Below are 27,711 nucleotides of genomic sequence, written 5' to 3'. Positions count from 1 at the left end.
AAGGCTAGATTATTGTAATGCTATTATGGGTGGTTGCCCTGCACGCTTAATAAACAAATTACAGCTGGTCCAAAACGCAGCAGCTCGAGTTCTTACCAGAACCAGGAAGTATGACCATATTAGCCCAGTTCTGTCAACACTGCATTGGCTCCCTATTAAACATTGTATACATTTTAAAATATTACTGATTACTTACAAAGCACTAAATGGTTTAGCTCTGCAGTACTTGAGCGAGCTCTTTACGCATTATAGTCCTTCACGTCTATTGCGATTTTAAAATTCCGGCCAGTTGATAATACCTAGAATATAAAAATTGACTGCTGGCGGTAGATCCTTTTCCTATTTAGCACCAAAACTTTGGAACAGTCTTCCTAACATTGTCCGGGAAGCAGACACAATCTGTCAGTTCAAAGCTAGACTAACACATCTCTTTAACCTGACATACACATCACACACTATCAATTTCTATTATTCAAATCTCTTAAATGTCTGCATAAATTAGGGCAACCGGAACCAGGAACACTTCCTATGACATCCAGTGTACTTGTTACATCGTAAGAATGGCATCTGCGCTAATATTAGTCTGTCTTATCCTTATCCCGAGGTTACCATAGTCAGCCAGATCCAGATCAGATAGTGGTCCTGCAGCTAGACATGACCAAAACGCAGCCCTGAATGTCAGCAGAGACCGTGTCTACTAGACAATCCCCTGTGAAGGCATCGTCGACATGATAGCCATCGGCACAGATCCTCAGCAAAGACCACAAGAACGTTTAGGTTACTAATGTAATCAGTCAGTCACGTTCAACGTTAATGTCAGTGACTGATGAATTGGGATCCCTCTGGAAGACGCCACAACTGCTGCCCCTACCAGGACCCTTAGCAAGCCAGCTAATCTCCCCGCACGTGTTGGGGGCGGAAATAGGACAATTACTGATATTTCCAACGCTATCTCACGACCAATTCGTACGAATGATAAAAAGTTGGCTAATTCGTACTAATTCGTACGACCTCACTCGTACGAATTTGTACGATTTGTCTAAACCCACGTGATGGGTAGGTTTAGGGGCGGGGTCAGGGGTAGGTCATTCGTATGAATTCATACGAATTGGCCAATTCGTAAAATATGTACGATTTTGCAAAAATCTTACTAATTCGTACGAGTCAGGTCGTATGAATTCGTACGAATAAGCCACTTCGTAGAATTTTTACGTTTTCCCGTGAGATCGGGCTGGATATTTCATTCATACTGAACATTGAGACTATTGGATAATAGGAAAGAGTGACCCGTCCTCAGAGGGGAATGGCGCAGCAATCGTGACAGAGCCATCCCTCCCGCATAACACCTGTTTGCAGACAATACACAGGAAGACACCGCCTCCACTTGGAGATTGTAGAATCTTGCGAATATGTTAGGTGTCGCCCAGCCCGCAGCTCTGCATATGTCTGCCAGAGAGGCTCCGTGCGCCAACACCCAGGAGGAAGCAACACTCCGTGTTGAGTAAGCTCTCCCTCCCATGGGGCACAGTTCGTTTTAGGATTGGTATGCTAAGACGATGGCATCCACTATCCAGTGGGCCAACCTCTGTTTGGAGACAGCACTTCTGACAAAGCATGGGCTGGGTCTGCCTCCTCTGGGGGCAGCGTTTGCAAGTTCACCACCTGGTCCCTGAAAGGAGGCCCGAATTCCAGGCATGCTTCATCGACCGAAAAATGCCTGCAGGTCCCCCACCCTCTTAATGGATGTGAGTGCAGTCAGGAACGCTGTCTTGAGAGACAGGATTTTAATCTCTACTGACTGCAAGGGCTCAAAGGGTGCTCCCTGTAAGGCCGTCAGGACCAAGGAGAAGTCCCAAGAGGGGATGAGGCTTGGCTGAGGAGGATTCAACCTCCTGACGCCTCTCAGGAACCTGATGATCAAGTCATGTTTCCCCAGAGACTTACCGTCTACTGCATCGTGGTGTGTGGCAATAGTGGCAACATACACTTTCAGGGTAGAAGGAGACAGCCTTCGCTCCAAACCGTCTTGCAGGAAAAAAAGCATGACATTGACATGGCATCTACAGGGGTCTTCCCTGTGGGAAGAACACCCAACGAAGAGGTTCCACTTCAGAGCGTAAATGCATAGAGGGGGCTCTAGCTGAAGTGATCGGTGAAGTGAGATCGGCTACTTAAGTCCTCCACGTCCCGTCCAGAGACCACACGTGGAGGTTCCAGAGGTCTGGACCGGGTGCCAGATGGTGCCCCGTCCCTGAGAAAGCAGGTCCTTCAGGGGAATCCGCCAGGGAGGGGCTGTCAAGAGGAGCATGAGTTCTAGGAACAAGATCCGGTTGGGCCAGTACGGCGCAACCATCAAGACCTGCCCCTCGTCCTCCCTGACCTTGCACAGTGTCTGTGTGAGCAGGCTCCCTGGGGGAAACGCTTAATTATTTTTTATTTTTTTACTAAAAGTTAAATTAGAGAGCTCTGTAATCACATTTTTACCAAGAATTTAGTTGAATTAGATAGCTCTATAACTGGAATTGTTACTAAAAATACTGAAATGAAGAGTTCTCTGATGTAATTGTTACTAGTAAAAATGAAATTAGGACGAGTAACACTGGGAACATTAAAAGCTAAAAAGGCTTACCATAAACCTTGACGCAGTTCAAGATAAGAGGGAGAGAGGCTGCCTATTCAGCATGCATTGGAATAAATTCCAGTTTGTTACTTGTGTATTTCCCATGATTGATCTGAATAACTCGCTCCTACACAGTGCTGCTACCTGCTCTCTCTTGACTGTTGGCCTGTTGACAGTGTCCTCTTTTCCAGAGGTGTAAAGTCCAGGTTCAGAAAGTAAAAGTCCTCCTCAGTGTTTTGTTCCAATCACCTGGATTTGCTAATTAGCACAGTTTTTTAGCCAGGAGATATAACTAATTAGTGAAATCAGCTGGCTGAGTTCATGGGTGGAATAAACATATGGCAGGGCTTTTACTTTCAGACCTCTGGACTTTACACCTCTGCTCTTTGCACCGCAATGTTATTTTCACTGCTTGATAAAATTGACGTGGTGTGAGAGTGTGAGAGCAGCATCTATCACTCTGAATGCGTGAGAGTTGACAGCCCTGGTTTCCTGCATTTGTAAAAAATAAAATAAAAAATAGACGTGATGATGGGTGCTAAGAGTATGCTACTACTGCGATTATGGCAGTATGTTAAGTCTTTACAAACTGTTTATGGACTTATGTTTCTTTACATTTGTTATTTATGGTTTTGTGTTTCTGTTGACTATGGTGCAGTCTATTAGGTTTATGATACAATTGTTTAATCTGGTTTATTATTCTATAACGTTCAATTATAATAAGTTTAAGATATGCTGTTTGAGTTGATTGCAGATAGGTGCACATATCAGCGGTGTTATGTCTACTGTAGTTTTCCTTTGATGTATTTTTCCCACTAACCACACAGAGACAAGTGGTAGCTATGCATTTTGTTTATTTATTATTTCAAATCTGTATTTATTCCCACATTGCAAACAGTTGCCCCACATGCTGTCTACTCACCATATCCTGTTCCTGTGACTCCTCAAAGGAGGGGACGAGACTACAGCTTCCCTTTTTCTTGTATTGGGTTAAACCATTTCTATTAGTAGGGAAGGGAACTTAACTCTTGGTGATGTAGGCATGGATAAATGTCCTATGGTGTTTACATGTTGTTTAAATTGCTGAATGAGTTTATTTTTTAAAGATAAATGGTTAAATGGTCATATGTTTAGGCTACAAAGGTTTTGGTATTGATGCCCCTGCAGTTGGTATGGTCTTGGGTGTAATTAGCTTGTCCTAGGACCTAGGCGCTATATAAGCCAGTCTAAACTGACCTTGGGAAGGTAAACACCGGGTCAAATGGCTGAATGTATCCATTGTAGATTTTGCTGCCTGTAGCAATTTGTTTTCTTGCGGTTGTTGATACATCAGAGTTTGCACTGAGTCAAGTGTATATTCATTTTTGTGAATATTTTATTTTTATTTAATTTCGTAATTTTTTCTTTGACACCTCACTGAATCTGTGCACTCCTACTTTTCCACTGGCATTAAATAAAAATCCTCTTTGGATGATATCTAAGTCCTGAGCCTATCTACCACCTCCCCTTGATCTCTATGGGACACGTTATGACAAGACAAACATTTAGTATAGTTCATTTAGTATACGCGGTTCTATGAATATGCAAATTAGCCCCGCCTCCTCTCACTCACACAAGCTCAGAGATCCACTCGTTGACGATCACACGTTGCCGTGATTGGTTACAAGGTAGTTTGTGACATTAGAAACACCAGCGATTTCAAACTTCAATGCAGTTTTAAAGGAGAACTCTGTAACTCTAGCGAACTCTAGTCACTTCTTCGCTGATTTTCCCTTTTGTTGTCGCATGTTTTCCCCACGAGCTCCCCCTACAGCTGTGGGAGGGCGTATATTTCACAACACAGTCGTAAAAAACTCACTTGCGGCGGCCTCCTCCCCCTCTCTACCGCTGCTCATGTGCGTTTGTTTTGATCGGAGCAAGCCAACTGTATCGTGTGGAGCTATGTCTACCGAGGTGGGTCATCTGGTAATACATCATACATGCGTGTGTGTTTATGTCGAATTGCCGTAAAGCAATTTGTGTTTCGCGCTCGTTCTCTTCTCGTTCTCGGTTCTCACGAGACTTCCAATTTCACTTTGCCGGGACGGCAGTGCGCAAGTTGCAAGGTTGGTTTTCCGCCTGGGAACGCTGGGGGGAGCGGGGAAAGTCACAAATATCACCAGAACAGGTTGTTTAACCATCCAAATGATTTCTAGACAGTTTTATTAAGTTAAAAAAGTTACCAAGTTCTCCTTTAAGGAGAAAATACTCAGCAATGGTTTTAACATATACATTTGCACATGGTTTGTCTTAAAGCACATTAAAAACACCACATAGACATATAAACAACATTAAAAACTAGATTTTTTTATAAATTAAATTAAAACAACATTCAAATTGGTTCATTTTAAACGGATTGATTTCCAATTATTTCAGTAAATATGTAAATAAATATATATTTAATGGCAGCAGTTGTTATGCTTGTATTTTTATTATCTTTAAATTAAATGGTGAGATATCTTTTTTATTGGCTTTATATCGGCCATCGCCCACAAAAAAAAATATATCGGTCAACCACTAATCAGCAATATTCTGTTTTTAATCTGTTAATCTAATTTGTGTGTGTGTGTGTGTGTGTGTGTGTGTGTGTGTGTGTGTGTGTGTATGTGTGTGTGTGTGTGTGTGTGTGTGTGTGTATATGTGTGTGTGTGTGTGTGTGTGTGTGTGTGTGTGTGTGTGTGTGTGTGTGTGTGTGTGTGTGTGTGTGTGTGTGTGTGTGTGTGTGTGTGTGTGTGTGTGTGTGTGTGTGTGTGTGTGTGTGTGTGTGTGTGAATTTAATTGCCACTTCAATTATTAATTTGACCTCATTAAGGTGGTAGCACATTCTGATCAGGGTGGTTTTACTACAGTGGGTGTAGGATTGCCAAATGACTAAAGAAAGGAAATCAGCAAGATGGTGTACAAGTGTACATTTCTTGTGTATTACCCCCCACTGCTGTTTACACTGCTTATAGTGGCGGAAATAAGGCCAGTTAGAATAGCAGAATAAGTGGGAGAACGTTGCTATAGTGTGACTATACTGTATTGCAACATAGCTGGTAGCTCATTCTGAACTTTTTGGAACTCAGGATGCGCTGCCGCTCAATTGGACCCATTTTATCAAGGCAGCGTGAAGCAGTGTAGCCATGGTGCCTGTCATGTATTTAAACAAATACGATGACGAATAGTCTTGATTTGATGATTTTATTTGCTGATTAACCAAAACGATTTTTCCAGTTAGGAACTCGTACAATTCAACTTAAAGTGCTCTGGTATACTGCGCACACTCTTGAAGGCGCGCTCCCTTTTTATCTGTTGCTCTCACAGCCAATCACAAACACTGTTGCTCTCACAGCCAATAACAAACAAGATCAAAAGTCAACTCAAATGAAACTTAAAGGGGTGATGAACTGAGAAATCAAAATTTCCTTGAGCTTTTGACATATAAGAGATCATCATACTATAATAATATCCTGTAAGTTTCAGAACTGAAAACTACCTTGTTAGTCCAATAAAAGCTTTTATAGACATCAGGCTCAGCAAACGACTCGTTTTTCAAAGTGGGGAACTATGACGTCAAAGAGGATAAAACACCGCCTCCACAAAAGAAGATCAACGCCTACTTCAACACGGCCTGTTTAGCCCCACCCACCGATTCGCCCAAACATGCTGCTAAATAACATAGGACGACATGATAATTGCTAAACCGGATCGAGCTACTTCCAAGCAATAAACATGCTGTTTACTAAATATTGTGCAGTGCCTGTTTGTGGAAGAAGACAGTCTGCATAAGCTTCCTTCGGATTCCAGCATGGTTAAACTTTATTAAATCAGTCAATCACAATTTCCCGACACGGATCTGCCAGCAACATGAAGTAATCATGTGTATTCTAATGCCTGATCTGCGATCAGTGATTTCTGTGTAATTATTCAAGTTCAGATATTTATCTTAAAATCGTTCAATACTGTTTATGCATCAGTGACTAAACGATCAACTTCACATAATTTCTCGTAGAATTATGAAAATAATATTTTTTAAACTGAAAGCGATCAAAGAACGATCCCTTTCCAATCGCCCAAGCTGTCAATCAAACAGCACAGCGCGAGCCGCGAGAGCTTATCTGGACACTTACCAAACTCGTGATGAAATAATGACACTGTTACACTACACAACGAAGCTCTTACTGTGCATTCACATCGTGTTTGCATTGTGATTTGGTGTAAGCATTTGTGAGAGTGCAAAAATTGCGTTGCAATGATAAGATATTTATTCTCGCGATCAACAGACTGTCATCTGCTCAGTCAGTGCTCATCATGCTGCAACCTTTCATGTGATGGAATAGATTTAAATATAATGCTTTAAACGATACTTTTCACGATTTGTTAATCTCGATAGCTGTAATAGTAAAAACGTAGTAAAAGTTTTCGAGAGAGTTCATATAATACTAGCTATTTCATATGCAAGCATGTCAGCCAATCACAGCAGTGGGCGTTTGCACTGCAGTCTCACAGCAGACACGCCCCTTAAAACAGAGCGTTCAAATCTGAGGCTGAAATCAGGCTTGGAAAAATGGCTTTTATTTATAAATTATGAAAATTTTTGATGTAAAAATCATACTAACATTATAAGGGCACCCCAGGCAACATTATAAAATAATAAAACAATCCAGTTCATGACCCCTTTAATAGTATTCAAATACAAATGTTAATACACAACAGTGCCCCATGGCCAAAGCCTGGTTCACTACCGAAGCTAAGCGTGCTCGAGCCAGGCTGTGACATGGATCGGAGACCTTTGTGGAAAAACTTGATTTTTATTGGAAGATCCTTTAGCAAGGCCAGAATGGTGCTTAGCGATGGGGGCACTAAACTGTAAGAAGGACCATCCTTTAAACCGAGGTCCTGACTTGCTGTGGTCATTAAGCTCCATCCACACACAGAATAGAATCAGCATCTTTTAAGCCATTCCATCAACACCGCCCGCATACTAGAAGTAATGTTCGTCCTGGCTTTCTTCGGTTTTCTTCGCTGCTCCGAATAAACAATCACATCTAACTTTGACACGAATATCCACCCTACAATTTCAGATTTACAGATCGTAGAAAACAAAACCTATTATCTTTCTTAAACAAAGTAAAACCGATCAAGCTAAAAAAGGGCACTTCGTTTACATTTTCAGTCTGCCAACTCCCATTCAACCATACCATTCTCTCATAAATTACCTGCAGTATTAGACGTTCCATGTTCAAATCCCCACTTGATCCACTCTTCGCGACGACTCCAATCATCCAACCATGAGATTCTGGTTCCAAAAACATCATAAAGCAGTTCTAATCCAGTCCGGTATCGCAGCAAATCAATTTTCAAGACATTCTTTTCATATCAGAGCAGCAACCACAGCCCCCCAATAAGGTCTTTCCCAACATCAAATTCAAACCTTTGGTCGTTGGTCATCAGAAGCCTTCAAAACCTACATCAGATCCAGCCGCTTCCACATCAGAAACGCACACCAAGCACTAACTAATCACCTGCATTCATTGTCACTCTCTTTTTGGGCCGGTTAATTTCACATCGTTGTACGATTGCTGTCCTGCGCTTACGTGGCTTTTTTTGGGGAGTACTCTGGGTTCAGGCCAAATTCCGAGCTCGGACCTTCCGCGGGACAGCACGCCAAATTCGCATAAATTACTATATCTGATTTCCTGTACGTGTGAACTCGTGAAATGACGTTTTATGTAACAAAGTTAAGGAGGAGCACGTTCAGGTAATCAACCAATCAGCACAAGAGGAAGCGGTTATAAATATAGCCTCCCCTCACCTCTGCTCTGTCCCATGACAGTTTCACAGCATCCCTCCACCACCCCATCACCTCACTCTTGATTGGCTTTCTATTCCAGTCAAAAGGGGGGAGTACTCTGGGTTCAGGCTAAATTCCAAACTCGGACCCTCCCCCGAACAGCATGCTAAATACGCATAAATTACTATATCTGATTTCATGTATGTGTGAACTCGTGAAATGGAGGTGGGGGAACAGATTCCGAAAGCTGGATTTTTTGCCGTCGGATTTCGTTCCCCCCATGTTTTTTACACAATGAGGTTCTAATATGTACAAAACTGATGCTGGTTAAGCTACATCCACACATATAATTAATTCAGCATCTTTTAAGCCACTGCATCAAAATCTCTCATCATGGGGTTGGGGGAACGGATTTTGACGGCTGGTTTTGCTAGAGTGGTGCCATGAGTATTGATTTGCCCTCCCTGATTCTGTTGATGATCTGAGGGAGCAGAGGCACCGGATGGAAGGCATAATGGCGGAGAGAGGGCCACCTGCTGGCTAATGCGTCCTTTTCCTTCTAGAAGAATATTGGGCAGTGGGCCCAAGAATATCTGTCCAGGAGCCAAAGCCCAGCCTGCTGTCGCATAGGACACCCCAATTTTGCTTGGAGGCATCCATCACGACTACTTACCTTGTAGAAAACCGAGCGCACTTCTTCTCTCAACTGATACAGATTGGGTGTTTCCAGGGGACCAGGGCTTTGGTACAGCCGTGACCCTGAGAATGAGGCGGCCCTCGCCCATGCTCGAGGTGGGACGCGGGTGCCTTCAACCAGTGTTGATGGCTGCGTGTGTAACAGGTCTGCTGATAGGCTGTTGCCATTAGGCCCAGTAGCATCTGAAACATTTTCAGGGGGAGGTTGTCCCCAATTTTGAAGGACACCGCTAGTCTCTGAATTTTCAGGGAACGTTCCAAAGAAATCCCCAAATATTTGGGACGAATTGAATACTGCCCCCAGGAACAAGATGCGTTGGCTGGGGGACAGAGAGCTTTTGCTTAGGTTGATCCTGAACCCCAGACTTTCCAAGTGGCTGAAGAGCAGAGATCTGTGTGCACATAGTTCCTCCTTCGATTGGGCTAAGAGCAACCAATCGTCAAGGTAATTCAGGATGCATACTCCCATCCGTCTCAGGGGAGAGAGGGCTGCATCCATGCATTGTTGCGCCTTAAAGGTTGCTGTCCTTGGAGGAGGCTCGAACCCGAGGCTCGGCTTGAGCTCCGAGTTAAAATCCCCCTATGATGGAATTGCACATAAGAGGATAGAGATATTTTACTGGAGGAGAAGGGGAGGAGGAGGGCTGCCGGAAGAATTTGTCAATGGGATGACGTGGGGTCTGCTGTTTATATAGTACACTCGTATTGATGATTGACAGGACTGAATGTTTAGGCTCCTCCCGAACCTACATGTGGAAAACCTTCTATGAAGGCACATTCATATCTCCAGAACATTGTGTTTATGATTATTACTGTCCATTATTAGCTTTTGCATTTTGTATTACCATTTTATGCATTCTTGATGATAGAACCACCAGTTAATGCAACCATTGGTATCTACAAATGTTTATTTTGATGATCTAAATGATCGTGTATATTATATGTTGATACCAATGCAACATATTCGTATTACAAGAATCTTTAATAGTTTCTGCATCAACACCCAATCTAGTTACACATACAAATTACCATGCTCGAAGACAAAGAGTCGTAAACTTTCCCTCCAAAAGCCAAGTGAAATCAACAGCACAGTGATCTGCAGATATTTAATTGCTGTCTGTGTGAACTGAGGTCTTCTGCACACTAAATAAATACAAGTAAGCAAAGATTGCTTTTTGCTTTCCCTTCTGCTTTATTTGGCATTTTGCATAATGTGCAAAAAAAATATGAATACTAAAAAAAGTTATAGTTATAAATCTTCCCGCTGCTTCCTTTTTCTGTCTAGTCTGAGACTTAAACTGCACTGCTGCAATAAATCCATGTGGTCTGACTTTGGACAGAAAAGGAAGTGCAGAAGAGAAAAGAAAACCAGCAGCACAGAGAAATATAGGTTTGCACGTAACGTTAGTCAACATCAGTATTTAGCATCACGACTAGTTTTTCAGTCTCAGAGGGTGTGATATACTGTACGCACTGTGCGTATGTGTCATTACTTAAGTGTTTGAGAGTAATGGAGCTGCAGCAGCGTTTTTCTGTGTGTATAAATGAATATGAAGTGGGTGAGGGACAGGGAGACACAGAAAACAGGGAGACACAGAAAAATGATGCTGTTAAAACAGAAGACATTTATCAATCTCTTCAGTACCCACCTGCAGACCAGGGAACTATTAATTATACAACACTGTTCTCAGGTAAGACAACAGAGGATGGGTGGATGGAATTCATGGATGGATGGAATTCAAGCAAAATGTTCATGAAGTTTACAATCAGTGTTTCTGTATTAATCACTATTAATCTCTGTTTAACAGAGTTTTCTGAAAGGAAGTGTGTGTTTTTACTGTTTGCTGTGAACATACTTATCTCAACCATCATCCTTACTATTGTGGGCCTAAATTGTAAGTTTCATGACAGCATTTGAAATTTATTGAGGTACTAATCGAGAAAAAAACAAGTTTTGTGACAGTATGGTTTAAATGTAGTTTGACAAAATATTTAAGAATAACATGCTTTTCCACCCCTTAGACTCTCACAACAAAGAAACACAACCAATAAAAGGACAAAAAGGTTAGTTTAAATTTGTATTAACTGATGAGAACGAACTAATTTTCAGCATGCATGTGTGAAACATCTGAAGGATAAACTGTTTCACACATACTTCATTGTCAGATATCTGATGTGTTACATTTATGTGTCTAAATGTTCACACATTTGATTGTTCTTAATTTTGGTTGTGTTAGTGATCATCTTATGCGCTACAACTGAAAACTGAACTGTTAAAACCGCTCTTGTGTGGTTTTGCTCTAGAACTGTCCTGGCATGGCAAGGAATATTAATACAAAACAATTTTCGTCAACTATACAGATACTTCATACTGAATGTTCCTTTTTATCTTTCAGAAGTGTGGCTTCTCAATGACAATGTGTTTTATTTGTTCTGGAGTGACAACAGTGACTGCTACGCTGCTGAGAGCTTCTGCTCTAAGAGGAATGCTAGTCTTGCCATGTTATCTGTTTATAACAAGGTGCAGAAACTATTCATCCACTTCTCTCTTTTCTTCCACTTCCACTTCACCTCTTCTCTTTTTCTGCGTAAGTACACTAGAAACTGATGCAAAAACAGAGTGGAAAAAAATGCATTAACAAACAATACCAGTAGCAGTAGTGGAATAAAAACACAATATTTAACAATGCCTGCAACTGACAAAATGTAATAAATGTTTTGTTTTTTTAACTCCAACATGAAATAATAAAGTGAACATTACTGTACATGACTGTACTAAACAGAATTAAAACGGTAATTACATTATTATACAGAGCTTATGAAGATGATGTCTGATTCTGAGACTGGGTTGCACATTTGACTGGTTCATATACTGAATCCATAATTTTACCTCATAAATTGGTTATTATTCATTATATGGTTAATATAGCTGAGTAGGTGTAGCAGAGAGGGTCTGAGAGTGGCTTAAATTATACTATATTACTCAATTTAAATGAATTAAAAGTGCACTTCGTTGTACACATGTTCTTAAATGTTGTCTGTGTACATGGGCAGGTCTGGTTGATGTCTAGAACCAATGGAAAGCAATTTCTGGTGTCAAAAGCCTCATTAGATGGATCTGGAGACAGTGCTTCTTCATTTGGGGTAATGCACTTACATTTAATTTTAACAATTAATAACAATTACATTTTAATGTTAAACCTTTAAGATATTTGTGAAAGATTTTTCTGAACACTCAATTGCCAAAATTAGACAGTTGAAAAGCTTTTGATGCTGTTGGATGGTTGTACAACTTCAGAGCAAAACAAATGGTGTACTGTATATGATGAATGTACTGTATATGATGAATGACAAGAGGAGAACAGGCTCTACAGTTTGTTTGTGGGTGAAAAAAAAAGTATGTGTAGAAAAGATGAGAAAATTAATTCCCTGGGCTTAAAGTTTGTTGTTGTTTTTTTAGTAGGACTTTTTTTTAAATCAATACAATTATTAAGTATTTTAATATGAATTATATATGTTTAAATGTACATTCTGTGGACATAATTTTGATACATTTCCATAAAAATATATTTCTGACTATATTCTGGTTGTGCCTCAGGATGATGATGATGATCATGAGTGTGGCATCATGACCTCTGATGTTGATACGGATCATGGAGAAGGATTTGTGTGTGAGAGAGTAGTGAGGGAACTCACTTCTTCACTAAAGAAGACCTGAGAGCTGAAACGTTTGTGCTTTTCCGCTAGAGTAAGCCTTTTGAATTTTAATGTATGTATGGAACAATTCCATGTGTAAAAGTTCAGCTTCCAGAGAGCAAATAAACATGTTGTACTTGATCTATCTTTTTTATTTTTTATTTTTTTTATTTTCTACATTCAGTTTATATTATGAATTTTTACTTACATTGAACTTTTTATGTATTTTATGTAACTTTGAATGTTGCTATCCCTGAATGTATAATGTTTAATGCTTTATTAATTTGTGCAAGGTGAAACTCTTATCTGTAGCTACTAATAATAACTGTATTGTCTTCAGAAGTTAGAGTTAAGAGGTTGTTTCCCTTCAAGGCTTGAAAAAAAAAAGTTACTTTTTAAAAAGCAATACATTTCTATTTGCCTTTTCTTGCTTTAAAAACACTTGATGAATTTGTTTTTTAGCCAATGGAATCAGGTAGATCTTTGTCTATGACTAAAGTTATTCAATAAATTCAGTTAATTTCTTATGATCACTTGGTTTATTGTATTTTTCTCCTCTCCTGCTTCTGCCCCAAGGCTGGCAAAAGAGTTAGGCTATCTTTATAAAAGTGGTATTTCCTCAAGGTAAATTTAAACGGATTTAAAATAGGCTTACTGCTTAATGCTGGGGCCGCACCAATATATTTGGGCCTTTTTCTCCCCTTCCGACAATCCTAAATTAAGTAGCCTACCGATTATCTTGATGGTTCTTCAGATTATTTGATCAGATTTCTGTGGTGTGAGTGACTGTGAGGTGTGTTAAGAGTGACCGAATCTGCTCGGAAGAACGTCGGAGCCGCCCCGATCTCGAATCGTAAATATTCAACATGTTGAATATTTACGATTTCTGATGGGGGGAACCCCGAGGACAAACCTATGGGACAAACGCGCACGTAGGCTACTCTTTTGATTGTCAGGTGGAACGAAACGATACCCAATCAGAAAGCGAGCTGACAGAAGAAGGAAGCACAAACGCAGTCATCGCGCAGCACAGAGTAAAATGGATATAGACACCAGAGATGGAGGATCAGCTTGTCAATTTGTAGCAATGTTCTGTCAAAAGCATTCCAAACACTACCATAGCAATTTCTTCCTGCATCCTATCGTCCGCAATATTTATTCTGAAGTCTCGAGAGATTTTGCGAGATTTCCCGTTTTCACAGTCGGATCTCAGGTTGAAAATCTGTTCATGTGTGTTCTTCACATCGCGGCACACACCACACTAGGAGCAAAACTGTAAAATCTAGCATTATTTGCCCTCATGTTTGTGGTCTCTCACATTTTAATAATCGTACAAGATTTTAAATATCTTTTGGTGTGGCCCCAGCATTTTGCAAACACCTGATAGAAGTCTTAAAGTCGCATGAGTTTTATCCTGGGGTTTAGCGCCCCCTTCCGGTAATGTTCTGAAGTATTGAACTGTTTTAACCGTTAATTGTTGCAATTAAATAATAACAAACGGTAAATCTAACTAGTAACATCAAGCTGGTATTCTCACTTTAAGTTTTAATTAAAATAATGTTATAATAGCCACAAATGTTTCTATATTTTTACTGTCTCCATCCTAGCAATGACTGAGCACGTTAACTGAGGCGATCAGAAGAAGCAAACAGCGCAAACAGACTAATCAGGTAGCTATAGCCTAATACATATATTTTCTAAGTTTCACTTACCAGATTTAAATATCAACAGCAAGACATGTTCATGAGTTTGTGTTAGCTTATTCCATTTCTAATCGATTTTAGTCTTTGCTGTAGGGATGGAATCAGGAGATTCTCTGTCACGGTGGCTGAACTCTGATATTTTCATCGTGTTTGTGGTGTTGCTGTTGCTCCTATTGCTGGTCATCTTTGCTGTATGCTGGCTCATGAAACGACATCGCACACAGAGATCAACAGAGTATTAAAACATACACAAACTCATATGCCTTCACACAGTTTGTTTACTATAAACACAATATTAATCCCACTTCACCTTGTCTCACGGATGCTCATTCCTGTTGATCCTGCAGAGTTCAGTTCCAGTAGCCTACTGGTCCAACACATCCGTTTTTTAATTATCAAGTGTTCCTTAAGATCTTAATTAGATAGTTCTAGATAACTGGAGTTAAACTTTGATGAAAGGTAGGCTAGATCTCCGGGAACAGGATTGAGCACCCCTGCTATTTAATTCTCGCTGACGTTATGATTGACCTTGCTCTCTTCTTCTTAAGGAAAATGGCTGAAATAGAGATCACTCCAGTTGATGCTGCAGACTTGGGGAACTCAGCCAGATTCACCCTGAAGATTGTGACTGAGCAGACACATGCAACAGAGCTTGTGGAGATGTTAACTCGTAGAAGTTGCTCTGTTGAGGTTTCAGATCGCCATAGTAAACCCTCTGGCTCTGCTGTTAAAGATGATGACAACGATCAAGATTACACTGATGCGTTACAGAATATATAAATCATTGTGTAGTTGATTTTTATTTATTTTTTTAATCACAGCATTTAGTTTTCTTGAATGAATTACTTCAATTATAAATATAGAACTATGTAAACAAGTGCATTTGTTATTTTGTGTGCAACAAGAACATGGACTGAAAGAGATATGAATCACTTTTTTTATTTGTATTATTGGATACACGAGTTTACTCATAGGCTCCAGCATCCCCACAACCCTACACAGGACAAGCGGTTTGGAGAATGGATGGATGAATCTGGGCTTCATACATTGGCAGGGCCGTCGCTATGGTGAAAGGTGGTGATAATTATAGGGGCCCACACAAAATCCAGCAGTTATAGCCTACTATATAGGCCCCTGTTGTATGAATAATTCTACTATTTATATTAGTTGTATGCCAGAGATTTAAATGAAAACCACAAAAAAATGCAATTTGGTTAAATATTTTTTCCAAATATCTGCTTCTCTTACCTCCCTAAAAATGGTTTAGTCCGATCTACAGTAGGCTATTTATTAACATCAGATGGACCCAATCAAATTGCAAGTCCCAACCCAGCTCGTGAACAGAACCAATCAGAGTTGAGGCGGCAGCTGCCTGAAGCTAACGATGAACTTGGTGGAAGAGCTGAAAGTCTGAAAAATGTCGGGTAAAAGAAAACATAAATCATCAGGCTACTAGAAACGCCATGAAAAGAAGGAGAGGGTGGCCAGGAGAGTTGTTGTATCTCAGTCGATCAAGACGTTCTTAAAGACAGGTTGTATTGTTATTTCGCTGGGAATAAGAAAACTACCGTCTACAGCCTGCTGGGTACTATCACTTTTCATTATCGGTGCGCACCACAATCGACCGAATGATTACGTGGTCAAAATTCCGGTCTTTTTACACTATTGTAAAGTTTTTAGAGTTAAAAAATGTACACGAGTCACGACGCATTGCATTATGCACCTGACCTGCCGGCTGATGATGTATTTATTACATCAAGAAAACACGAATACAACACACTGCACTTGGATGTATACATTTATTAGATTTATTTAATAATATTGCCAGTTCCATATTATCTTTATTAAAAAATAAGACAATAAATGATTTAATTTTTTTTATTTGACTGCATTTCTTGTCAATTTCTAAATGTTTACTTTTTGATTTATGAATTATAACAGACTGATGGGAAGAAGAAAAAAAATATTTTCCTGTTACTTTAAAAAGAAAAAAAAATTAAAAATACAATTTATTTATTTATTTATTATTATTTAACAATTTCTTTCTTTTTTGTTAGTTTTTATTAGTTGTAAATTTATATAAACATTTAACTTTTAAAATAAAGGTTTTACAACAACATCACCATCTTCTGTTATATGTGGACCTCCATGCTCATCTATTTACAGTAGGCTATATGATATTGGTGAAGGGTGGTGGGGGCCCACATCAATATTTTTTCAGGGGGCCCCGAATCCTCTAGCTACATTGGTATGCAGTATCTGTAAATTGAACATGACAAAATGAGGCTGTAAAATGTACAATGTTACATATTGCTGGAGGATTTAATTGGCTATCAATACACATACACAATCAAACTAATGTATTCAATTAGATTAGGGTTCAATGACATTGGTGAAGATCAGGAAATGTGAAACAATTCGTCCGTGCAGAATTTCAACTGGAATTTTGTCAGCCTTTGTTTTTTTTTTTTTTTTTGCTTTTCAGAGGATTGTACAGATTTTGGCAGCAGTTCCTTTATTTCCACTCTTTTCTGAAGATTAAGTGTAAAAACAAAAACAGTTATCTAATCTGGCTTTTTAGATATTATTAACCATAACAAATTAGTAAACAAACTTACTAATTAGTAACTTACTTTGCCGCTGTCTACTTTTCTGGTGAGAAAAAAAAAAAAGTGTTATCAGCTGTGTTAATCAAATAAAGTTTTTGAGTTCTTGAATGTTAAAACTCACTTTTTTTTTTAATGCACACGCTAATGTGCATGCACCCACATTTAAATATGCATTAATGTAGAAAATGGAAACTTTTAAGTGAGTAAAGTTATGTAATTGTAACAAACAAAATTAGAAAAAGAAAAAGCAATATTCATGTAATGCTGATGAAATGCAAACATACTTGTGATTTCAACCACTTAACGGCATCGTCATAAGCTTTTTCATTACGTTTACACTTTAGTAGTCCTTTATCCTCAAAGAACAGACAGTCCACTACAAGTGTGTTCTCTCTTTCCACAAATTTACTGCTGTCTGACACAATGCACTCAGGGTCAAATGTGTGATGAAGCACCACTAAAATGGCTGGCTTATTGTCTAAAAAGTAAGAAAGAGTATATAACTGTCAGTTATCCAGTATGTAACCATTTTATATGAAGGAATGAAATGCAACATCTTCTGTAAACCATTTCTTACCTTTAATGTCTCTGACTGTGGCGTCAATGTCAGTTCCAGTGCGTGAAACAATTGGAAAGAAAACTAAAGTAATAGCCTCGTCAGAATATCTGTCATTTGCCTCTTTTAACTTGATTGAATGACCAATCTTTTCAATTTTGTGCCTGAATATATTGGGAATGCCTTTGACACTGTCAGGAGCTTTCGTTGTATATCTAACTAGAGAAAAAACATGATAGGGATACACGTTAATGGATTAAAATACAAAGCAACTGCAAATTGAATCCAACACAACTGAATTTAAACTATTGTGTTATTGTGTATATAATTGTGAAGTTTAAAAGCTTCTAAATTTCTTCAAACTTCTATTATAACTTGATAGTTATACAACAGGTCAAACAAACTGCTGTGTTTAATTCGTTATACGTTGGCACTGAATGTTTTTATTATTGGCCTTAAATGGGATAGTTCACCCAAAAATGAAAATTCTGTTATTTACAACACCTTCATTGTTTCAAGCCTGTATGAATTTATTCCACAAAAACTAATGTTAGTCAAAATTACAGTCTCAGTCATCATTCACTTCCATTGAATGGAAAAAAAGATGCACTGAAAGTTGCAGCATCTTGGTGTTTTTGAGCTGTTTTTCAATAAAATAAGCTATTCGGTGTTATGTGGGAGACTGTTTTATTAGCTTCTAAGTAACTAGAAGAATAACAGTGAAGTAAACAGTAAAGCTGTTTGCACTACAATACAATATTTATGATTACGATAATAAATTAAAATAATATGATATGATAATACATGGCAACATCAAGAAGTATATTGAACAGTTTTTGCACATCTAGTTTTTATCTGCACATTCAAGTTTAAAATGGCTTTGCCCCACTCTAATGTTAAATATATGTTTGACTTGGAAGATCGCAAAATTTGGCTTTTGAATCAGGTCTACTGGGAGTATAATTGGCTAGGTGACAAATCCGTGGGTCCAATGTGTGCTTTATCTGAATTTGCCCCATATGGGCTTATTTAGATATGACAGACATGGAACCCATGGACAAAACCATATAGGGCCCATATGTTATCCCCACCATGGAATGTTGACTGGTGCTGAAACTGCAGTCTCCGGTAGGCCTACTGCTTATAATTGATCTATGCAGAGATTATACATGCATGTAGCATTGTAGCACTGTATATAAGACTGTGATTCACCGCTGCTCAGTAATGCACCATCCTTGAAACATATTGCACCATGAAATTACACAGAAAGACTTATGAATAAATGAACGTAATAAATCAAAACTCGAAAATAATGTATATTAGCACAAAGTGAAATAAACCGTGAACAGCATAATATGCATGTGCAAAGCTGAGTTCAATCAGCGACAAAATGCCAAAATAAGAAATTAACCCTTGTGCATCAATTAAAAAGAGTTACACATAGGTCCATAGTGGACAAAAATGTCTTTGTCAAAAAACTTGAAGCTTGGGAGCACAGACTTAAGTTTGGTCTCATTTTAAAGAAGACCCCTGGCAGATTATTACTGAAGTAAAAAAATAAATAAATTGTAATAAGTGAAACCAAAATATAGCCTTTATTTAAACAGGAAATGTCCCATTGAGACACAGTCTCTTTTACAAGGGAGTCCTGTAATAATCGCATAATTTAAGTTATATAGAAAAAAAGTTATATAGGTTTAAGTTTATGAAAATGAGTTCTGAACATTATTTTATATGTAGGCTATATTTTATGAAACATGTTGAACTATAAAACGGCTTGAAAATCAAAGCCATAAATCTAAACAAGTTCCAAATTTTAGGCTGATATTAGTGGTCGACCGATTGATCGGCCAGACGATTTTTGGCATTTTTTAATGACTCGGCATCGGCCGATTGTGCTGCGAATTAGGCCATTTAGGCAGGCGCATCTGCGGGCAGCTAAGCGTTGATGTGGAACACGTGAAACTGCCTCTTGCTGCAAGCAGATTGCCAGTCCCCCTCACTCAGCCTGCAAATTTTTTGAAGAGGACTATCTGGTAAACTCGAGTTTGTACGATAGGCTACATGTGCTGACTGACAGATAACCTATAGCGCTGTTTAATGTGTTTGAGATGTAGTGCTTTCCTCAGTGCATATTTTACATGTCACATATATTCTTCATCTGTAAATGTTAGAAACTCATGCAAATGTTTCCATTTTGTTGTCAGGAATGAATCTCCACTAAACTTGACAGATTTCCAGGTTAACGAGCGCCGCTGCGCGCATGCGCGAAAAACAGACTGAGCACAATAGAATAAGAGCGCAATAATTCTAACAAAAATTTAGGAAAATCGGCCAAACATATCGGCCAAAAAAATCGACATCATATATCAGCCATTGGCTGCCCTGATTTCTAAATATCGGCATCGGCCAGAGAAAAACCCATATCGGTCAACCTCTAGTTTAGTTAATATCTAAAAAAATGACCTTTCAGTAAGATTTTGTTTTGGCGCAGTACCAAATTTTCCCCACTGGATGCCAGCAAAACTCCACTGGTGTACATAGTGGTTGGATTTGTTATTTGTTATCTCTCTTAAATATTACAAACGCACACATGTGTCAGGCACACCATTTTTTTATTACACATTTTATAGTTAAATGGCCCTGGGATTAAAAAATGCAGTTTTAATGGGTTTCAATGCGGACATTTTTGTCCAAAAGGTGCTGAGAGGAACTATTTTGTGGACCTACACTGTAAAAAAATTATATGATCAATAAGTTATGACAACATTTGTTTAGTTAGTGCGCGTGCACATGAAGGGGGGTGTGGGGAGTGAAGGAGAGAGAAGCATGAAGAGGGAAGTTAGCTAGAGGAGAGATGTCCTAGACAACGACTAACATTAGAATTATATTCTCTTGACTTTTGATATGGCCGACACACGACCAAAGAGACGACGTTCCGATGAACAAATAGTATGAGGAGTGGATAGTGCCACGGATAACTTACCGAAGTCGACAGTCGTGTACTTTTACGTGACAGAAGGGGTACGCCGCACCACAGACGCGTGACACCAACGCGTGACTCCAACGTCGCACCACAGCACGCCGCACCACAGACGCGTGACACCAACGTGTGACTCCAACGTCGCATCACAATAAAATAATATCTATTTTTCCCCCTAGCTTTTCTTATCTTTCCTTTGTTATCTTTCTAATCAATCATTCTTTTCTTGTATTCTGATGACATTGAAAATATCACTGATACAAATTTTGTATTGTATACTAAGTTGTGTATGTCATTAATGTCATCTCTGAATGGTTTACAAACATAGTTTTTTTTTTTTTTAAATAATTCACTCACTTTCTACTGGATATGAGGACTATGCAAATTATACACCATCAAAGTCACAACTTTTTGCACAATTATTAACAACAACTTAAAGTTGAACAGATAAATTCATTAATTGTAATCTATAAACATAATATTCTGGAATGTGTCATTCTGAGTTTTTACTTTTGAAGGTGGTAATAATTTTAATTTACACAGTTGACCATAATGGGCGAATACACAATATGAAACTATTCACGATATTGTTTACAGGAGAAGGTGACAAGAAAGTATTTTAATAGCCTATATTATTTACAAGAAATCAACAATGAAAAAAATATAAGACAGGGAAATAGTCTTTTAGTCACAAAATGCAAAACAATGTAGGTTCATGTTCAAATGTTCAAAACTAGGGCTGTCAGTGTCGACTATTTTATTTATATATTTTTTGGTCATAAAGATAGATCTGAAGTGAACAATAGCCTTTATGACTTAAATACATATTACAAATGAGGCAATATAATTGGTTCAAATAAAGTAGGGTATTAAAAGTAGCCTAATTAATTATTTTATTTTATTTAACAACACTATTAAAATACATGAGGAAATATATAAACAATGAACATATGTATATTATGTACAAATGCCAACAGAGGGCGCAAGAGGGCTGACGATAATTGTTACACTTTACATCAAGAGCTGTACTACGGTGACGCATTGCTGCCACATACATATTATTTTTTCCCCTCAATTATGTTGTAATAACGAGATCTTGTGTCGTTTTAACGTCATCTTTTGTCGTAATAACGTGATCTTATGTCGTTAAAACGACATATTTTTCTCGTAATAACGAGATGTCGTTAAAAACGACATCTTTTTTTTGCCTTTATAAGGACATGTGTAGTCATGTACAAAATATGCCTTTATCCACATAAAATTGACAGCCTATAGCGCCTTTATCACACTTCTACGTTCAAAAAGCTTAAGCAAATAGTAACAGCCCCCAATCAGGCAAAATTAATCAATGAGGCCCTTTTTTAAAATATATTTTATATAGGCCTATAAGTTTTTTTTAAATATTATATATAGCCTAAGATTTATTTTTGTTAATAGGCTATATCTTCATTACCTAGAGATATAATTAAACAAAAAGTAGTCAAAACACATCTAACAGAACGTAGCCTAAGTTGTTTATTTTTTACAACATTGTGTTCTTATTTTGTTTAATTAACGAAATGTCAATCTTCATCTTTATAACAGAAGAAAGTGGGGTGGTAGTGGCGCAGTGGATAAGACACATGCCTTTGGTGTGAGAGACCCGGGTTCGAATCCACTGTGAGACACCAATGTGTCCCTGAGCAAACTTAACCCCTAGTTGCTCCAGAGGCGTGCGACCTCTGACATATATAGCAATTGTAAGTCGCTTTGTATAAAAGCGTCAGCTAAATGAATAAATGTAAATGTAAATGTAGATACAATACAAAAATCTTCAAGATACAGCCATATAGGCTACAATCTTCACATGTATAACGGATTATCACCTTATAAACAGTCCTTTGTGTGGTGGAATAATCAATGCTATATAGAAATATATGGTTACCGGTAGTATAATTTAAACTTTATTTTATTATTTTATTTGTTCATTAACTAATTATGCTAACTCAACTAATTTAATGTAAAGAGCTGGATACTAATTACTAATTAAATAATGTCAAATATTAAATGTAGGCTATTGATTAGAGTTGCCATAGACTGAAGGATTTTTCTAAACTAGTAGTAATTTATTTAAGCAATTAGGACTAATCTCACGTTTAAATTCAATCCTGGGTGTATGGCTATTCCGCGCTCAAGCGCATAAAACTTGCCGCAAAGCACCGGCAAAAGTAGGCTAATGATATAATAAATGTGTCTGAAAAAAATAATGAAGCATTTTAATTGTTTATTAATGACTAGTCTTTTCTAAATCAGTGTAGGCTGCCTGCAAACATATCTACATCCCGCTGTAATTTAGCCTCTAGAGATGCGCCTTTCATACGGACAGGATTACATAATCAGATGGTATACCGTAGGCTATTTGCTTTCGATTGGATTTTTTTCGTTGGTGGATAACATTTTTTATTTTTTTATAAACTTTATATAGATAGTTATATTTCTCATGTCTGTGAGGCTTGTCTATACACTGTTTTTCGGTTCGTTTTTGAGACGCGCTCGAATTCACAGAGATCATGAAAGCGCGCCCTGTTCGTTTTATTTTATTTTACAAAAGCACAACGTTTTCTTGTTGTTGAGAGTTTACACAAATAAAAGTAGTTGCGACTGATGTATTATTCTTTTCTGTATGACCAGAAATTATGGAGTATTTCAGTTGTTTCCACTGTTGATAGGAAAATGCGAGTGATGGCACCGGCGCGTCCATGTCATGCAGTGCGCGCTCCACACTCCGCGCTCCACACTCCGCACAAACACGATATGCGCTTAATAATAGCGAACATTTATCTAGGTTAACGTTAGAGCGAGCGGCCATGCCAGACTGATAAGTCTTCTTCATGTTTAACAAATCAAATTCTGTTTTATTTTATTGCGCCAGTTTGAAAAGGATCGACGACTGAAACACTTAGCAGCCTATACAGATAAACGCCCAACGCTGGTGTTTTTCTTTAAACAAATTCGTTTAGTCTTTAAAATAAATATTGTTTGTGGGCTAATTAATGCCACAATCATTTGTTTATTTTATTGGCTACTTTTATTTTTCATTTTTGTTTTGCATTGAATACCATTTAAAGGATTTGCTGTGCACCGCAATGCCATCCTCCCATAGAAAGCCACGTTAAGAGCCACCTTTATTTTCTTTATAATAAGGGTTTCTATCGGAAAACGCTTAACGCATAATTAAATGCATTGCGTTCATATTCTGGGCTCATCTGCTTTTCTGTAGGATAGTATGGTTTATTAATAAGGTGTGTAGGCTATAGCATTTGATCTTTATCACTGAAGTAGCCTATTAAGCCACATTAAGCTTTTTCTTTATTATAAGGGTTTTCTATGGGAGGAAAACGCTTAGCCTAATATGCAATTAAACACAATGTTCGTATTCTGGGCTCATCTGCTATTAATAAGGTGTGTACAGAATTTGATCATTTAACATGAATGTCCGTTGGGGGCTGTTATTTCTTCAGCTTTTTGAACGTATGATAAAGACATGATTGGCTATCAATTTTATGTGGATAAAGGCATATTTTGTAGCCTACATGACTACACACTTGAGTGGAAAAAATTATATGTATGTGGCAGCAATGCGTCACCGTAGTTTTTCATTAACTTCGATTTATGAATAAAGAATTTTCCAAGCAAAATTATTAAGTTGACTATATATTGTACAGAGAAATTTGAGTCAGAAAATTAAAAGAAGATATCAAAATTAGATAAATGTAGGCTATGTTTGAGCCATGTTGTCCATTAATGAAACATTGGCTATATCATTCCACAGAGAAGAGCTATGTGAGCAATTATAGAATGGTCTAACGTTTCCGTTTCCATAAAGCAAAAGCTGCATTTTTCGTCTACGGTATACATTTTTAGATAATCTTGTTACAGGGGTAATAATGGTAAATAATTTTAAATGATATTTCTTTTACTTTGTTTGTAATTAAAAATGTATGTGGGTTACTTGTATTTTCATACAAGGGGGACCATTTGTATCTGGAGGCAGGGATAGATTTTGCAAATAAAATATTTTTTATTACTTTGTTGTTAACTTTTCTGTCTAGAAAAGATAGACCATTTATTTAAAAACACTGCTGTAGAAAGACCAACAAGTTAGAGCCGTTTATGGAATATTCGCTTCTTTTTTGATGACAAATTTAAAATTAAGATAGGCTTTAATATTAAACAAAAATTCACTTTAAAGAAAAGCTTCCTACAAAACAAAACAAAAATCATGTCTCCCGATAGGCTATAGCCTATTGCAAATCCAATCTTACTCATGCTATTCACTTTTCGTTATCAACATGGGAAAAATAACATTATATTGGGACGACGTGTGTATCAGGCGTCTTATTAGGCGACGTACTGAGGGACGACGTGTGTATCAGGCGTCTTATTAGGCGACGTGCCTGGTTCAGACGTTATGATTTTTTATACATTTCTCACGTACGCCGTCGCCACGTCGCCGTAAGGTATACGTTACTACTGTGACGCCGCCGTGACGTCGCCGCCGGTCTGTCGTCTGACGTCTCTATCAATCCCATTCAAAAATAGACACGGACTGACGGCGACGGAAGGGTAGACTGCTCCTTCGCCTTCTTCAGGGTAGACTTAGAAAAGGCATGATCTACCCGCCATAAGGGCCCGGACGGGATGAGGAGAAGGGGAGGGTCGAGCTAGCTTCCGTTTTGTTTGACAATACCTCGAACATCAACAAGAAGTGACCCAACATCGCTTAAAGGCAGGGTAGGCAGGATTTTTCTAAAAAACTTTTTCCAAAATTTGTTTAAACTGTCTTTAAATACCAATACATAATTAAAAAGTAAGTACTCTGAAAAAGAGAGTATACAAATCGAGTGTCTGTAGTCCTCTCAGGACTGCAATAAACACACAGCTACTCCCCACCCCCTCCCTTCTGGGCTTCTTCCAAAACCACGCCCCCAAAACACATGAACGCGCGATGCCAACCGCTCAGCTGGTTAGTGACATCATGTCAGAATCACATGTAATAAAATACCTAACTTTATCATTATGAATATAAACAACTAACATGGCTGTTAGTACTCACTATCAAGCTAGCATATCGATACTAGTAAAGTTTAAAATATATTGAGTTTGATTCGGTAACGAGCTAGTAACATAAGGCAAAGCTAAAAACAGGTTCCATTGATACACGTTTTCCCATTACCATCTGTTACACTGTGATGAAGGTGAATTTCGTGTAAGATTCATATACGGTGTTTTGCATGTAAGAGCTTCCACGATGAAAGCACTGATGTTGGCTCTGATGAGGACTAACGTTACATTCCGGAGACAAGTAGCCTACCTTTCTACCTTAGTTATAGTTCCTTTTTTTTTGCCTTCGCTGACTGTATGCAGGTACTGGGAATTTTGACTGCTCTTTCTCTGCCATAATTGTGATTCTTCCTAGCTTCCGTGCCTCTCTCCGTGTCTCTTCGAGTCAAACGGGTGCGCGGCTGCGCGCATGAGGGCACTGGCAGCTCCTGTAGCAGCAGGGGTGGTAGCCATGGTAGCGAGGGAGAGTGACAGTCGCCCAGCCAATCATTTCATTCGTTCCGAATGGAAATAAGTCGCTGTGTTTATTGCGCCCTGAGAGGACTGGAGACACTCGATTTTTATACTCTCTTTTTCAGAGTAGCCTACTTACATTTTAATTATGTATTGGTATATAAAGAAAGTTTAAACAAATTCGGAAAAAAAATGTATAGAAAAAAACTGCCGACCGGACCCTACCTTTAAAGTACCTTTACCTTTAAAGTACCTTTAAAGGCAAAGTGATCAAAAAAACTAAACTGAAAAAGACAAAAATGTCCATAAGGATGCACAAGGGTTAAATAACTAGCTATAAAAACTAGCTTGAAATAAAACACAAACTAAGCTACACCCTTATACTTGCCAAATCAATAATGACTGTTTGAAACTTTAACCTTTAACTTTTTCAGAGCTCGGTCTTTCGCAAGCCCCTTTGCACTGCAAACATCGCTACATTACCCACAGTAAACAAGCGGGCGGTCTAGTATCATTCTGCCAAACAACTTTTTTGTTTTTCACAGGCCTACATTTTTAACAACATGAACATAAGTAGGCCTAAATACAATTTTTATTTTGGATACTGTCCCTTTTAAGCTAGGCTTCTTAAAAGATTGGATAGTTACTCAGTTATACAAAACTAATGTCGTGACTTACTAGTCTTCGGCATTGTGTTTTTCTGAAGTGTAGAGATGGAAAACGTTCGCTGCTGAAAGAAAATGCGACATTAATCAGCACAGTGGTTTGGATTTTGTATATGTCGCGGATAAACACCAATACAGAAAGCAGACAGGCCTATACAGTTTCTTATAGAAAAGCCTGTGGTTAAAGCGAGTCGGACAGATTATCTAGCAAGGATACTCGTTTGCATTCGGCAAACGTTTCTTCTCTCACCTTGTTTGTTCTGTATGTTGTTCATAAAAATCTTGAAGGGTAGGCTAATTGATATTTCACCACTATAGCCTAAACGCTGAAAACGTCCGGTGAATGCTTTGGCAGAATGTGAAAGTGAAAGTGACTTTAAAACCAACGTCATACATTTGAAGTGACACAACCAAACTAAAGTACCAGACCGGAGTATGCTAAGACTAAGAAAAATAAAGAAAGCGAGATATTAAACATTTACTACTACTATTAAACATCGTAATTGCCTTAAGGGGATACGAAAATTTTTCGCGGCTAAAAGACGAGAGTATCGGCACAATTGTTGGTTTATTTTTGAGTTTGTCTGTCGCTGCTAAATTGCAAACCCATAATAACAGTAATAAACCTTATAAAAGGACGGTGGCAAAATCTATTCTGATGGGTTAGCATGCCTTATTGTTTGTATTCAAATGATCATATTCTGCAAACGTTACATTTCTCGTAGGCTACCTTGTTTGTCCTGCTTAATAGGCCTATTGTTGTTCATTGAAGTCTTGAAGGGTGAAACTTATGTTTCACCAGTATTTACTGA

General features: G+C 38.3%; 3 protein-coding genes across 6 annotated transcripts; 2 read left to right on the top strand and 1 right to left on the bottom strand.

Annotated features, from left to right (window-relative positions):
• Positions 1-10,322: 10,322 nt before the first annotated feature.
• Positions 10,323-13,357, top strand: LOC309498444 (uncharacterized protein). 2 transcript variants are annotated; one of them, XM_082169217.1, is made up of 5 exons: positions 10,323-10,822; positions 10,940-11,026; positions 11,154-11,195; positions 11,528-11,719; positions 12,186-13,357. In XM_082169217.1, exons 1-5 carry the CDS (start codon positions 10,642-10,644, stop codon positions 12,200-12,202), a joined length of 519 nt encoding a protein of 172 aa, XP_082025343.1. In that variant the 5' UTR covers positions 10,323-10,641; the 3' UTR covers positions 12,203-13,357. The 2 variants fall into 2 exon arrangements, with proteins under 2 accessions (XP_082025343.1, XP_082025342.1); XM_082169216.1 differs by having other exon boundaries at positions 10,337-10,822; positions 11,528-11,652.
• Positions 13,358-14,625: 1,268 nt separating this feature from the next.
• On the top strand, positions 14,626-16,206 carry LOC309498446 (uncharacterized protein; the record flags this gene model as incomplete). Its single annotated transcript, XM_082169221.1, has 2 exons — positions 14,626-14,765; positions 15,079-16,206. 2 exons carry the CDS (start codon positions 14,626-14,628, stop codon positions 15,308-15,310), a joined length of 372 nt encoding a protein of 123 aa, XP_082025347.1. The 3' UTR covers positions 15,311-16,206.
• Positions 16,207-16,828: 622 nt separating this feature from the next.
• Positions 16,829-27,305, bottom strand: LOC309498445 (uncharacterized protein). 3 transcript variants are annotated; one of them, XM_082169219.1, is made up of 6 exons: positions 27,150-27,305; positions 26,913-26,964; positions 17,717-17,914; positions 17,424-17,617; positions 17,164-17,185; positions 16,829-17,061 (listed from the first exon to the last, which is right to left on the bottom strand). In XM_082169219.1, exons 2-6 carry the CDS (start codon positions 26,923-26,925, stop codon positions 17,012-17,014), a joined length of 477 nt encoding a protein of 158 aa, XP_082025345.1. In that variant the 5' UTR covers positions 26,926-26,964; positions 27,150-27,305; the 3' UTR covers positions 16,829-17,011. The 3 variants fall into 3 exon arrangements, with proteins under 3 accessions (XP_082025345.1, XP_082025344.1, XP_082025346.1); XM_082169218.1 differs by having other exon boundaries at positions 17,149-17,182; XM_082169220.1 differs by having other exon boundaries at positions 17,164-17,182.
• Between the last annotated feature and the right edge of the window lie 406 nt (positions 27,306-27,711).

Source organism: Leuciscus leuciscus, assembly GCF_965113295.1.
Source record: "Leuciscus leuciscus genome assembly, chromosome: 5".
NCBI lineage: Eukaryota > Metazoa > Chordata > Actinopteri > Cypriniformes > Leuciscidae > Leuciscus > Leuciscus leuciscus.
This window is presented reverse-complemented; position numbering and strand designations above follow the sequence as displayed.

What these genes read in the sequence shown, in the direction of transcription:
- LOC309498445 (XM_082169218.1), bottom strand. An exon ending in CACAGTCAGAGACATTAAAG is followed by an intron (nt 17,618 to 17,716) that starts GTAAGAAATGGT and finishes CTTACTTTTTAG; the next exon opens with ACAATAAGCCAGCCATTTTA. An exon ending in GCAAAGTAAGTTACTAATTA is followed by an intron (nt 17,062 to 17,148) that starts GTAAGTTTGTTT and finishes CTTAATCTTCAG; the next exon opens with AAAAGAGTGGAAATAAAGGA.
- LOC309498444 (XM_082169216.1), top strand. Translation starts at nt 10,642, where the DNA reads ATGGAGCTGCAGCAGCGTTTTTCTGTGTGTATAAATGAATATGAAGTG. An exon ending in ACCAATAAAAGGACAAAAAG is followed by an intron (nt 11,196 to 11,527) that starts GTTAGTTTAAAT and finishes TTTATCTTTCAG; the next exon opens with AAGTGTGGCTTCTCAATGAC. An exon ending in TGTTATCTGTTTATAACAAG is followed by an intron (nt 11,653 to 12,185) that starts GTGCAGAAACTA and finishes GTACATGGGCAG; the next exon opens with GTCTGGTTGATGTCTAGAAC.